This window comes from Miniopterus natalensis, chromosome 6, assembly GCF_054644295.1.
Source record: "Miniopterus natalensis isolate mMinNat1 chromosome 6, mMinNat1.hap1, whole genome shotgun sequence".
In the NCBI taxonomy this organism is placed as follows: domain Eukaryota; kingdom Metazoa; phylum Chordata; class Mammalia; order Chiroptera; family Miniopteridae; genus Miniopterus; species Miniopterus natalensis.
This window is the reverse complement of record NC_142086.1, coordinates 31,913,514-31,928,903: the sequence shown is the minus strand read 5'-3', so window position 1 is coordinate 31,928,903 and position 15,390 is coordinate 31,913,514. Positions and strand designations below refer to the sequence as shown.

General features: G+C 35.8%; 1 protein-coding gene across 1 annotated transcript in view; it reads left to right on the top strand.

Moving 5' to 3' along the window:
* CBLB (Cbl proto-oncogene B) overlaps positions 1–15,390 on the top strand; it is a 192,615-nt gene that overhangs the window by 81,407 nt on the left and 95,818 nt on the right. The window contains exon 5 of the mRNA XM_087818138.1: positions 5,559–5,705. Coding sequence (XP_087674264.1) covers positions 5,559–5,705 — 147 coding nt within the window. The remainder of the gene's footprint in view (positions 1–5,558; positions 5,706–15,390) is intronic.

Here is a 15,390-nt window from a genome sequence, read left to right as displayed (position 1 = left end):
GAATCAAATACTTGCCCGTTGTTTGTTGTAGAATTATGAAACGCCTCCATAGCAATAAGGTCAGGATGATGATTTTACCTTACTAAGATGGCTATCAGTATTATGGGGAAAGGAAGAAAGACTACTATGATGAATATTTATATATTTAAACAGAAGTAGTAGGTAAAAAAAATAATAGTAACTCATTTGAGTGTTTTTAAAAGTAGATGTGTTAGGCTTTACCTACGTGTTTTATTTCTCACAACTCTGAGATGAGCATGTTTGTTTAAAATTTTTAAAGATGAGAAACTGATTCAGAGAGAGAGGTTAGTAACTTATTCAAGACCATCAGCAGAGTAAGGGTGTGAACGCCGTACTATCAAGTTTCAGGGCAAAACTTTTTAACATAGGATAGTTGATAAAGTAAGTGGAATATCTTTAGAATATCTCCTGGAAACTTGTCAAAGGATATTACAGTTGAACTTTATAGGTATATTTCATGGTTGAGTTATGCTTAAATAAGGCATTTGTAAATTGTCCATTTAAAATTATTTATTGTAGAAAGCAAATGTATTTGCGTGGAGGGCAGCATCCTTACTTTGAGGGATAGCCTCTTGTCTTGATAGACCTTTGTTGGCCATATCTTCAAGAGCATACTACAGAGAGCAGGGCTCATCTTTCCTAGCCACAATTCTGGGGCTTTGCCTCCCTAGTCATGTTAGTGGTCTGTGTTTTCTTTAACAAAAGAAAAAGACCTTCACTGGCTACCTATTTCAGTGAAGTTTTTTGACTGACGTAGTTTGCTAAGTTCTTTTTAAGAGAGCAGTTCAATTTTGATGAGGTGACATGGAACAGCTTAAAAAATTGTCCTACTGCTTGTGTCTCAGGTTAGATCGTTTCTGCGCACACTCCTGACTTCTCTTATGACTGGGGTACACTCTCAGTCTTTGTTGGTATTTGGACTTTTAAGATGCACTTTCGTATTCCCCTTAGAAGTTTTGAAAACTTCAAAGCATGTGGACAAGGGAACAGGTGAGATCCACTTTTATTTAAGACTCTCAGGATCCATCTTAGTAAGTCCATTCCCAAGAGATAAACCTTATCTTTCATTTTTCCTTCAGCCTAATCTCCTCAAATTCTTAGGAACTATAATGTTCATAAGGTCAAAACAGTCTGAAGTAACTCTATTTACTTTTCTTGGAGGCCACTACATAAAAAAAAGGGGGGAGAGGGACATCTGTAATGCTTTCAATAATAAAGATAAATTAAAAAAATTCAGCGAATGGAAATTGCTCTTTAACTGGATATGAGTCTCATTTTAAGTGCCACTGTTTATATTATGTTCTGCCTTTTTAAAAAATGCATTTGTTTCACCTTGTAAAGATTAAGAACATGTTCTAGCTTTTGAATGTGAGAATTGAATTATTAATAGTTTTTAATTAAAAAAATGGTCTCCTCTTTTTTCTCTTCCCAAAGCAGTAAGTACATTCTCACACACTTTGGACCTCACTTGATATAAAGTCAATTGAAAGCTTTTCACTAATTCGGCATTTAAAGCTTTTTATTTTTCTTTGATTTACAACACAGCTGTTTTTAGAATAGAGAAAATGCAAAAACTACATGTAGTCTAATTAGATTGTCTTCTTTTTGTGCTCCCCATGGGTTAGTGGAGGCTACTAATCAAAGCTTGATTTATTTTTTATTTTTTAGATTTAATATATTACATCGAGATGGCTATAGTTGGTTCATTGCTTCCACCATATTGTATAGTAATAATCTACTCATGCCTTTTTGTCCCACACTATGTGATAAATTTATTAAGGGCAGAATTGTGTCATTCTTCATCAAAACTTGTGCACCTCTAGTCTCCTTATGATGTTGGCTGTAGCCACCTTAAGCTGTAAAGACTTATTCATGAGCAGTGAAGCGCCATCACTTCCAGTCATGCTAATGTACTCTGGTTAACCTCACATTCTATGCGGTAATGTAACTTGACTTTTGGCGAAATTGATTCATACCACTTTAAAGAAATACAGTGTTAGGCGATTGAATTCAGGATAAAAGAGGTACTTTGCTCCTTAGGTGATATTCTTGACATTGCTTATACATTGCTCATACTTTTTTTTTTTTTTAATGTAGCTAGCTTTCCTTCCCTTCCTCCTCTGTTTTCTCCGCTTTTCCTCCATTCCTCTTCTTCAAGGCTCCTCTAATATTAACATCTTTACTGGTTTAGCCAGTATTGAAATCTAGAAGCTACTTTTGATTACCTGGTCTATCAAAATACTTTTATTTCATAATTATTTCTTGTAAACAAAATCACACAAAACAAATTTTTAAAAAGGGTGTAGCTTGTGATGGTTAATGGGAAATATGTGTTAGTTATAAGTCGAAATAAAGTAGCTCATATACTGAAAATGAATGAGTATTGCTAAATTCCTTGTAAAATTAATTACATCTACAATGATAAGATTATTGAATCTTTGTAGAAAAACTTTTTTTCATTGTTTGGGGGTAGGGAGTTTTAGTAATGGAAACATTTTTAATTAGTAAGCATCAAATCTTTATTAAGCAGTCATTATTATTGGTCTTATGATGAGGGGTAATTTAGTAAGCTTAGGGAGAACTGGCCAATTATGGAAAAGTTTTATAATAGGAAAAAACATTTCAGCTACAAAGAAGATGTATAGTTTTCCTTTTTCCATTGTCTAGATGGTTAGAGATGACTGTATTCTTGGAATTTACTTTCAAAATGGGAAGCTATATATTATTTTAATGGATATCTAAGTGTGCAGAGAAGGCTGGGAATTAAAGTACATCATGTGTAGCAAAATACAACAAACAAAAAGAGAAACCTACACAATTAAATAAAAAACAATACCTATTTGCCATGATAATAAATTTAAATGACATCCGATAGTAGAATAATCTCAGTTTTTTTTATATCTTGGTGCTGATGGCAAGCTCTGTATATCAGTCTTTTGAACAATGGATTTACAAAATGATCACTTAAATATTTATGGTATATATGTGTATTTAAAAATTAGATATAAAATACAGTCTGTTATATGTGAAAAATAAGGTAGCATGAAACTCTTGCATTCACGTACTGTATATTTAACCACTTGAATTTGAGTTTTGTTAAAGACTAAAGGCAAAATTCACTCTCATTGCCTTAGTATGCAAAAAGTTGAATAAAAATTTGGTGACTCATTTGCAAGAACAAGAAAATTGAACTGTGCACACATTTTATAATTAAGCAGTGATTAGATAGTTAGGTACTAGTGATTACTAGAGCTTTGGGAGTGTGAATTATAAAGAGAGAATGTTAACTGTTTCTATTTCAAAGTTTAGTGTCTACATAGCCAGTGGGTCAAATATCCAAAATGGGTAATCATTGGCATTGTGCTCCAGACGTTAGACCTTAAAAAATAAAAACTGAAAACATTTGGATATGATTAAAGAACAAAGAAACAAGGGGATGGAGAACAACCAATTCAGAAAATATGGAACAGTTGGTTCGCCCTAATTATAGCCATCTTGATTTTCTTTTTTCTTCCCTGTGTATCAATTGGAAGTTCAGTCAAAAATTAACCCTTTGCCTAATTATAGAAGTAAATTCGGTGCAGATTTTCTAAAGTGACTATGCTTTTCCTTAAACTCAGATTTCAAAAGGCAGTTGCAGTTTGTGTTGGCCACAATTCTTTCCTTTGATATAGTTCAGCAGTTTACTTTTCATTTCCTAAGACTGACTTTCTTATATCTACCATCGTCTAAATGAGGATGTGTTGACATAAATGAGAAGATCAAAGATTCAACTAATTAAAGAAGTTTTACATTTGAATTAGTCTGAGTTGTACGGAAATGTGGCTGAATCTAGGCAAATGATGGAACATTATGCATAATGATAATGATTTTGCAGATTGGTTATTGTTGCCAGGCAAGCACCAAAAGAAGGTCTAAGTCCTGACCCTTCCCTTCCTTAAATCTTCTCATAGATAATAAAGGTTATGGAAATTGGGGCCTTTTTGGTTATCCAGGAGAGATGAGTTTATTGAGATGTAGATTACTTTATACTTGATTGCTTGGTTTTCATTCTTTTTCCACTTTTTATCACAAGGTACTCTCATTTATTATGTATTTGTATTATATAAGAAGTTATATGTTTTTTTGTAAACCTTGTAGAAAGGATGACACCCGTTGACTTTACTGACAGGTGTATATTATATGATCTGTTTGGTACCTAACATTTGCTTTTTTGCTTGTTATTTGAGAGCCATTGAACATAGGCACATGAGGAAAAATGAAGAAAAAGAGCCAAAACTTTCAGTGTCAAAGTCCTGTTGAACACCGTAGGGTTTTATATACATTCCAGATTTGATGGCTTTCTCTGTTAACTTTCCTGTACGTTTACTTTTAGTCCTAAAATAATTGTTGCACCTCCAACCCCTGCCCTTCAGACCCCTCAACACAAATGCAGCTGCAGCGTCATAGTGGAAAGATTGTATATGTGCCTGTTGAGCGCATAGGCAGGAATATAAAGGAGCAAGTGCAGTTCAGAAATTATGATTAACATAACTAATGTTGTAAACTCATGAAGGGGGGAAGGCGTGCTGATGATACTGTTATTTTGAATTATGAGCCGTGCTTTATATTATGTCCTAAATCATGCCAGGATCCCCAAAGCTTAACATGTAATTTAGAATAGAGACGACACCTGCATTGCCCTTCATTCCAAACCATTTCTTCCATACTATCTTAACTTTTTATTTCTAAAACAGATTTGATCATGCCCTCAGTCTGTTTAATTCATTTGTCTCCCCATTCCTTATAGCAGGAGCTCTTTACAAGGGGAATACATTGGAATTGCTCAAGGGGCTTCTAAAATGGGCACGTGTCTGAAACCCATCATCAGAACTCTGATTTTTTTGTAGGAGTGGGAAGTGTGTTTGACAAAAACTTTTTTTATTATTTCAGATGCCTCTTTGTGTCATGTTGCAACCAAATTTTCTCAACCTGTCTCAGGCCATTTCCTCCAGTCATCTTCTGCTCTCCTCTAGCCATGCTAAACTTAAGTGCTTTATGAATAGTTTTACTCCACACCTCTATACTTTTGTACATGTTGTTCTTACTCTCCAAAGTACCTTCTTCTCTCCCAGCCCTCCCCTTCTCTCCATTCTGAGTCTTAAATCTGTCAAACAGCTGCTAGTTTTCCTAAATTCTCCTCTGATGACAAATCTTTCCTTACTCCCTCATGTTAAACTAGCCACTCTATATTTTGTCTTTATCATTTGTATTTGATTACTTTTTTCGGTGTCCATCTCTCCAATTAAATTCATGTAATTTATCTTGTTTTGTTTATATTAAATGACTATATGGATTAATAATAAATGAAAAACCTGTTAGGAATTTAAATGTACAGCTTTTTATGAACATTATTTTTAGGGTCATTATTAAATAGAGGTTTGTGATCACCAACACCTAGTTTGATACTGTACATAATTTTATTTTTCATAATATATGGTACCATTATAACATATATCTTTCTTTCTTTTTCTTTTTTTACCCCCTTGTGTCTACAGGCGAAATCTGACAAAACTGTCCCTTATCTTCAGTCACATGCTGGCAGAAATTAAAGCAATCTTTCCCAATGGGCAATTCCAGGGAGATAATTTTCGTATCACGAAAGCGGATGCTGCTGAATTCTGGAGAAAGTTTTTTGGAGACAAGTAAGTAAAAAATTTTATAGTTTGGCTCCATCTTTGAAGAATTACCTAGTCCTTACTCCACTTCCATTTGGTATAGATTTTACTTGGTAGTTTGATAATGTGCTTGAGTGTTACTGATAAGCGTTTGATTGCTAATTTTTCTGTTTGGCCACCAAAAGTATATTTCAATAACTGAATAATTTTATGTTATTATATCATAAATATAAGTTATATAGCATTTACTTTATGATCATTCATTGAGTTAGTTTGCTTTAAGGAGCAGGCATATGTGAGACAGAGTTTCTGTACATGAGATGCTCATAACTTATAATTTAGTAAAAATACAAGACACATGTACGAAATGAGGCAAAAAGAGATAGGTACTTTAAAGATGGCCTAAATAAATTGCTCTGACAGTTCAGAGGGGAACGGTTGCTTCAGAATCTCAGGAATCGAGGACTGCTTCTTAACAGAGTTAGTTGTAAGCTGAGTTAAGATCTGAAATTAAGGTGGGAGGAGGCCTTAGAGCCCCGATTCAGGCTTTCTTTGTATCATTTCACAGAAAGTATACATGTGCAAACAAGGTATAGAAATGAGGATGACATGAGCACAAAGTTTCATTATATCACAAAATGGCCAAAGATGTTTTCCTTTAGGTACTTCCTGTCCTGAATCAGGTGAGCTTGGTAAATAATAGGAGTTGTATGTTTGAAGCCAGCATAACTTAAAACTTACAAAACTTAAAAAAAAAGAAAGCATTGTTGGGAAGCTCTGAGGATGATCAGGAACCGGGCATCAGGAGGCAAATGGTTTCTTCCGTAACCTTGAGAGAGTCCCTTTGATGAGAGTGCTTCAGAGCATCCTTGAACGCAGGCGGAACCCCCGCTGGGTATTCAGGAGGAGGAGAGATTGCTTACACATGGATTATTGTTTCATCCTGTAGTTAAGTCTATTTTTATACATTAACTGGTGAAATGAAACATAAAATGTGGATACATGCTTTTGGTCTTAGTCTTCTGCTGCTGGTGAATTTTGTTGTTTTTTCTTTAGGAAGTGCTATGTTTATCTATAGCTACTACCATGATTAGAGTACACTTACATAAAGCAATATACATTTTATTACATACATAATTGGGGGCTTTGAAAATGTGAAAGCCTTTCCCCACTTCTTAAATAAAATATATTCTGCATTAATTTTAGGCACTAAAGGAGGAAATGCCATTATTGCCATTAATAGGGACATTCTGTATTCCAGAAATCTAGCTATTTGCAGTGCCCCGATACCCAGTCACAAATGAGGAATTAAAAAAAAGAAAAGGTTCATCCTCATCTGAATTAGAATGACAGCCAAGAATGTATTAATTAAATATTTGTGAATACTAGAAAGGAGGGGAGGGTATTGCTGAGTTCTGGGAGAAAGAACTTAGAGGTTCTGGAAGCCACAGTTCATATATTAACACTATGAACCTAATGTAAACAGTTGGTTACCTTCAAAATAAACTTTATCTTAATATTGTAAGAAAATCTATAGGACAAATTGTGGTATTTCTTCCTGAAAACTGAGTCATAAAATTACTTGTCAAAAGGTCAGTAAAAAATGGAAAGATTGCTCACACATTTTTTTGAGAGAAGTTTGTTTTGCTGGCACCTCAAGCCACAGAGAATTATGCATTTGAGACATCTTTATGTCCTTGTATTTATGGCCATAGATGTCAAGCAGCTGAAGTTTCTGTTCAGTTGCTACGCGAGTGAAATCAGTACTAAATCAGTGGGATTCTTGAAGTACTGATTGAATCCTCTCCCTGCCTCCCAAATCCTTGTACTTAGTTGTCCTGTCTTCACTTACTTAAGAAAGCTGCTTCGTTTTTCTTTAACATTTTCACTCTGCGTGAGAGCCAAATTTAAAACTCCTCCTGGAGTTCAGACATACTTCTGCAGTCATCAAAATTAATGATTCTTTTAATAGATCATTGGAGAAACCATCTTTATATTCTCTGTGGGTTTTCAGCTTATTGTCCCACAGTATTTTATTGAAAGAGTGAACAAATAAATGAATGATACAGCCTTTCAAAAGGTTGAATTCTTTTATCTTCCTTATGCTCTAATACTATTTGGTGTTTTCACATAACTTAGTTCTTATACAGAAGCATTCCTGTCATTTATCGTTTATCTAGCTTCCCATGGAGGTCACGTGAGAATACTTTTATTTGACCTAACCAGCACCTTTGAACTTAAAGCAGTTTTTTTGCCAAAAAACAGAACCATTGAGGGGTTAGTTCTAAAAACAAACAGACTGTGATTTTTATAAAGCAGCTTTTAGCTTAAGGAAGTTTTATTGTGACCCCCCCCCCCAAAAAAAAGGAACTATCAAGAAGAATAAAATATTAATATTGAATTAAAATTGAGAAAAAGCTATTTTTCAAAGGACACTGTGAAATCCCTAAAGGCAATTTTAGGATTCAGACCTTATAAAAACAGGCAGCAGACATAAAATCTTTAGGTGTCATATGCCTAATGCTTAATTTCTCTGCTTCTCAACCTTTGTGAAGGCATGTCAGGGCCAGGTCTGTGCTCGGGGCCCAAGCTCAGAGTGAGGAGACAACACCTGCAGGGAGTCCTGAGGGAATCAGTAACACATATTGTGTCAGAGTAAACTAGATTTGGTAGACATATCTATGCAGATTTATTGAACGTTCTGTTGACCAGGAGATAGTAGAAATATGTAGGAATTTTTGTACTGTGGATCAGTAATTTGTAATCTAGAAACTAAGCATGAGGCTCAAGAAACGTGTTACTAGCCATTAAAGAAAAGCCACATTAATGTATTAGAGTCTGGGTGACAGTCACTTTTCTGATAGGTCACATAGCAGTTACTGGCCTACTCACCCTAAGTACTTCTTGACATCGAGGAGATTTAGACATGCATTTCCAACCAAATTATAATTCAATAAAAACCTTGGATTCTAACTCCTGAATCTTCTTATATGTCCTCTCTTCCCCATCTTGGCTTCAAGTTCTGTTCAGTTTCAAGTTCAGACTCTTTCCTGGCTTTCTGATGAGTCTCTCTATCTTCAGTAACAACCAGTGACCTCTCTGAAAAGAACTGATCATTCTTTTTTTTTTTTTTTGGCCTGAAGTGCTTCTGTGAATCCTTACTGATTCTGGGTTAAAATCTAAAATCTCATCAACAAGACAAGCTTTAGGAACCGTTTTCCCCCCAGCTTTTTGTACTCAGCTCATCCTCAAAGAAACAAACAATTCAGCACTCTGTACTTGTTTCCTAATGTGCCCTCCTCCCTCCTCCGCTCTCCCCCCCACCTGATTGTCTTTGTTTCTCTTTATTGCATCCACTGCATGGGAAGCCAGTTTCCCATGCCCTACCCAGTGTTGCCACTTGGGAAGCTTTCCTTGATTACCGTAACCTAGGTGGACACCCCTGTTCTATGCTTCCAGATACCTGTGCTCACAGCTGTCCTACTGGACCACAGTGAACTGCTGATGTGTTCCCATTTCCCAGTAGACTAGGAGGATTCCTTGAAGGTGGGGACCATGCCTCACTGATTTTTATTTCTCACAGCCTGAGCCTGGTATGTGTAGGCACCAATAAATGTTAACAGACTATATGAATAATTGAATGGGTGGGTGGATGGGTGATGTCTGTTTCTGCTCAAAATTTTCAATGAGTTTATTATCTACAAATTGATTTTTTTTTTTTTTTTTTTTTTTATCATCCGTTCCTATAGTTCTACTTTCTGGAATGCCTCTTTCCCTCTTTTTGCTTTTTTACCATCCCAAAATTTTGAGACCCTTCTTCAGATCTAGTTCATAAATCCCCGTTTCTTAGTTCTCAATAATATTCACCCTCTTACACATTCAACTTTAATTATTCCATGCGTTGTGTTCCTGCTCTGTTTTTAAATACATTTATATTCTTGAGTGTATGTTTACTCTATGGACCTTTCCACTTGACTATGAAGCTTCTTGTTGATTTTTTTAACCAAAAATTAGTGGAAGCATAAATTTATTAGAGTTTATGTTGAGTTCTGTGTTCATTGCTTTCATACAAGCTAGCTCTATTTTCAATATACTGTATAATCATTCTCCAAGTGGTTATTGAATGAGTCCTTTGGGTATTGTACATATAGCAGTAATTGCTGATTGAGTTCATGGCATATTTTCCCAGCATTTAAGTTCTCTCTCATTTGTGTCCTGTACTGGATTATTCCTGACACATTAGCAGTTGCAGGTTTCTGTGTCCTTACTCATACTGCTTTTTCTACGTGAAGATTTTTATAATCTCTGGCATCAAAGTTATTACTAATCTTTCACTGTTTATGCCACTTATGATTGTTTCCTTATTGCTCTTACTAGATCTCTTCTTAAACTCCTCTAAGCTCTCGCTTAGCCCCTGACATCAATTATTTTAGTTCTTTCGTTAAGATATTTGTCTAGTTATCTTATTTCCCGTTAGACTATAAGCTCCATAAAAATCACACTTATTTATTCATCTTTGCATTTCCTGAAGTAGCTCAACACAGTGTCTCGTGTTTAGACTTTCAGAAACTGTTGTTCATCTAATTGAAATGAGTTGAGGAGTAGAGGAATGTGTGTGATCGTGTGCAGGTGTGAGATAGAGATGGAGAGCTTGTTTACTGGATATATTAGGAGGCAGCATGCCTAGAGGTCATCGGTGTTCAGGCTCTGACTGCAACGTTTACTAGCGTTGTGACTAGGGGCAGACTACTTGGTTTCCCCATGCATCAGTTTCTTTCTTATAAAATGTGGATGACAATAACAATACCTGCTATCTAGGGTGGCTCTGAAGGTTAAAAGAGCAAAAACCTACCTACAGTCGCTGGCAAAAATGAACCAATTTAAAACTTTAATCCTACTCAAAGTGAGTATATTTATTAATTATTAATACCTCAAATAATATAGTTAATATTCAACTTTGTGTAATGGAGGTTCTATAGTCCCTAGAAGTCTGAAAGCCAAAGCCAAAATAAATAAATAAAAGTTTTCTAAAATTGTATGTATTCCTGTATAAAAGTAGGGTAGAACATAAGAAACTGTCGAGCTTACCATGGAAAAAAATGATCTATTTAAAGCTCAGTTCATTACCTCTATCTTTGATTTCCTGGGGAAGTGGTATGGACCTCCTTTGGTTTCCTGTATTTTCCTTTCACTTTTAATAAGAGACAAAGGACAATGGTTTCTTTACCTTCCAGTGAGTGAGATACTTGTTTTTCTAGCTTATTAAGTGGCTCAGTTTTCCCTCTAGTCACGGAAGAGGCAACTTAGTCATATTTAATTAAAGGAGGGGTTGCACAATAGAAAACAAGGACTGTTACAGGGAAACTGCATAAGAGCTGTAGAGAGAAAGGAGAAAAAACTAAAATAGAACTTGAGGAATGCATTTCAATATTTCTATTTAGTCAAATATTATTACCTATTCTAAAAAAATCCAAGTATCTTTTTATCAATAAGGAAAATAAAATTATAAGTCTGTTTTGTTCAGCATACTGTAACAAGATCCTAGATACAAAAAGCAAATAAGATGCCAAATTATAATTCTCTTTTAAGCAGTTTTTATTTAATTTTAGGACAGTATATTTAAAAATGATAAACACTTAAAATCAGTTTTGTCCCTTTAGATAAGTGCCGAAGGAATGATTTACTAGAGTCAGAGGCATGCTCAGGCCCCTGGAGAAGCTGGTGTTGTGTGTGGGCTGCACATGCGTTAATGAGGAGCCTAGCGGTCTGTTCAGTGGAGAGTGAGTGCTGTCACTGGGACTGAATTGTTCTGGTGTCTGCTGTGCAGGAAGGTTCAAAGTAACTTCAAGGTCACATAATTGCCGTTCGTTTGCCCCCCTCTTTCCTTCTGGTCTCTGAGCCCTGCAGTAAGTGACATTTACCTCTGCAGATCACCATGATTTAAGCTCTGGTTCTCATTCTTAAAACCTGATTGTATTAGAACCAAGCATATGTTTAGAGAATGGACACAGTTTAGCAAAGTTCACAAACTGATCTGTAACCAGAGAAATGTTTTTTAAAAATTTACCATGATTAATGCTACTGTCAGGCAGATGATGATCCTTGTGTCACTGTAGATAAATTATATGTGGAGCCATATCATATCCAGAACATTGTTTTGTGAACGTGGAGTCCGCTGTAGGAATTCCCTGCCTCAAGGACTTAGGTAATTGAAATTGTTGTTCTCTCTCGTGGACTGTGCTCTGAAAGATTTGTCCCTTTTGCCCCTTTGGACTTTCTTTTGCCATATACAGAGTTGCGTTTTTGAAACTGTTCTTTGGAGGACGGAGAAAAATGGGGACCATTGATGGGTTTTAAGTAGGAAGGTAGCCACACTTGCATTTTAGGTGGGTCACTGTAGCTAAAGCATGGGTAATGAATTAGAGCAGTGGTTTCTAAACCCATTCAGTTATATCCCTTATTACTGAGTGCTTTTTGAGCATATTATCTATCAGTATCTATACATTATTAAATAAAAAAACCTTTCACAACTGAAAGGTTTTTTTTTTAATATGTATTAATTTCAGAGAGAAGAAGGGAGAGGGAGAGAGAGAGAGAGCAACATCAATGGAGAGAGTCATTGATGGGCTGCCTCCTGCACACCCTTGCTGGGGATCAAGCCCACAACCCGGGCATGTGCCCTGACCGGGAACTGAACTTCGATCTCCTGGATCATAGGTTGATGCTCAACTACTGAGCCATGCTGGCCTGGCTGAAAGTTTTTTGTTTTGTTTTTTATTTAAAAAAAGAAAAGGTTTATTTAGCTACATGCTAGCCAAAAAAGGACCAGGTGGTGGGGCATGAGGTCTAAACCACAGCAGCATGGCTAGGTAGAAAAGACAAACACATCTGTTGCCTTGGAGTCGACGGGCACTTTTGTACATTATGTTTTATTGAAGAAAAGTGTAAGTTGTTTTGAAAGAATTTATATTGATTACAGATAAGGGGAGTGGGAAAAGGTGCAGTGAGGGCAATTTTATGATAGGTGCACAGTCTGTAAGAAGTACTTTTATTTGGCCATGGCCTACAGTTCTGAAAGTCCATGTATGTGTGGGATGCTGCAGCATCCAGTAGTCCTTATGGGAGTTGATTCCAAGTTCCAGTACATACTCAGGAGTGTGAGCAGTCTTTAGTTAGTTGGCTCACAGCTATTAACTGGTTAATTATTATTGTCTCTTCCTCTCACTCTCCTGCCTGATGTAATTTAATGTAGGACATCTTAGAATATTCATCTTGTCACTATCTGTCATCTGCATACATGTATATATATATAAAATACATATATACTCCTATACAGATAATGTGTATTCTCATGTATTCTTTATTTTTATTATATATTGTAATATGAAAATTTAAAGTTACATAAAAATGAAAGTAGAATTTCAGTATTCTCATCTTGAAAAGGATCATGTTTTATACCCCTGGAATCTGTGACTATGACTGCCCCCCCCCCCCCCACTTTAGATACTGATAAATTATAAGAGAAATTGGAGAGAGAGAGAGGTAGGAGGCTCTTGTAGAAAACTAGATGGATATTATAATATCCTTACAATGATCAGTATATAAAATAAAACATAGTTAATATACAAAATAATGTCTCTGTATTCATACCAGAAAGAAGTACATGAACTTAAGAATGATATGAAGGTACAGTTAACCATACTTGAGGTTAAAGAACAGAGTCAAGTACGATGCTTCAATTTTTGATTTGAACAACTAGTCACCATTCATTGAGACAGGAAAAGTAGGAAGAAGAGATTGGCAACCAGATAAGTTCAGTTCGGCATATGTTTGATTTTGTGCACCCGGATAAATCCACATGGTGATAGCTGTTAGTAGGTGGGATATGCAACCTTGAGGCTGTAGAAAGAATATAGAGTAAGGATAGAGAGTCTAGAACTGAGAGTACATTTGTGAGACTTCACAGATAGACTGCCTGTGGAATGCTTTCCTTGGCCTCATGCAATATTGAAATGAAAAAAAAAGTTGGTAACTTTATTTTTTTTTTTATTTTACACAAAAATATTGTATTGAATTTTATTGAAAAATTGGGAGTGATGGCAACATTAGATCTGAATCCTGACAGGGCAACAATTGGCTAGATGTGGGTGCCAGTTACCCATTTTAGGTGTGCTGTCCTCCAATTTACTGCAGTCCTTACCTGGACCTCTTTATTCATTTACATTATTTGCCTGGTCCCCAGATACTTGACTTTCATGATCTCTGAAAGCTATTGAAGTCATTGGGCTAATTGACATAAACTATGGAGACTGTGTAGAAAGAATGAAGAGGGCACATCCTTAAAGAATTCTGGTGAATGCACAGAGGAAATTTAAGCAAATGGAGGAATCACCAGAAAAATAGTGAGAAAATCTGGGGAGCGCAGTATTATAGATGCTACAGGAAGGTAGGATTTAGAGAAAGATGAACCAGATGGTATTACTTAAAGATCAACTAGATAATGACTTAAAAGTTTTCATTGTATGTAGCAGCAACAAGGCATTTATAGTCTGTTTTCTCGTTTTAATATTCTACAAGTCTCCTTATAACCACTGCTTTAAATACGTTCCATGTGTTTCACTGAGTATGTATGTTGGGCTTTTGGTGTGCACTGAATAGGTGCATTGGATTTCCTGTGCACTGAATAGGTAGGTTAATGTGTTTTTATCCACCACTAAGACTGTTGGTGAATTATAGCCAGTCACCCTAGATGGGAGAGTCTAAAAGTATCTTTTTAACTTTTTATTTTGAAGTTTCTAAACTCCCTAATGATAAGATAAAATTGTAACCTGTCCTCCAAAGTCTAACCTATTCTTGTATCCAGATCTCGGCTTCTTATTTTACTTCCCCATCTTCAGAAGCAGTTAGTTCACTTTTTTTGTTTGTTTGCTCTGCCAAATGAGGAAGATACATTCAGGCCATTTGCTGAGACCATTAATGTTTCCTGAATAATTCTGAATATTAAGCCAATCACTCAAACTTCCAGAAATTGCATTTTTCCCCCCTAAAACATTATTTAAAAAGCTCTCTTGTGCAGGGCCCTATTTTTAAAAAAATCAGACTTCAAATCTCTCCATTTCTTTAGTTTTAGCCAGCTGATCAATTGTATTTAATACATTGAAACAAAATTTTTAAACCACTTCTATATATATATTCTCATTCTTAGAAATTTTCATATTATATTCAGAGAAAGAATTATTTTCTTATTAAGTATTTAATAATGTGCCCCTGGATTCAAAAAGGTCCTGTTTCTTAATCCCTCTTGAACCTATTTTTCCTTCTCTGCTAGATATTTGTATCTTGGTAGGTAAAGAGAGTCCGTTTCTCTCCTTCTAGAGCAAAAAACCATCTTTGCTTACAGCCTTGTAAGAAAGAGGTAGTAATTCTCTGCAGGTCAAATGCCAGGCATATGTATTGACCAATATAAAATATTTGAGCTCTCTAAGCTTTAGGTTCCTCTCCAGTTATAAAACTCACTGTGTGTGCAGATGTCACCTGGCTTTCTTTGCATCGTCCTATGGGAATTAAAGCTCAGGGAGCAAGTCCCAGAAAATGCTGATATTTGGACCATGGCTCTTCCTGTGAGTAACCAAGTCCACAAACCCTGTCTTCTGTCAGCATTCCTGAAACTGGTAGGCTAACTTGTTAGCTTGCAAATAGGGTAGGATCTCAG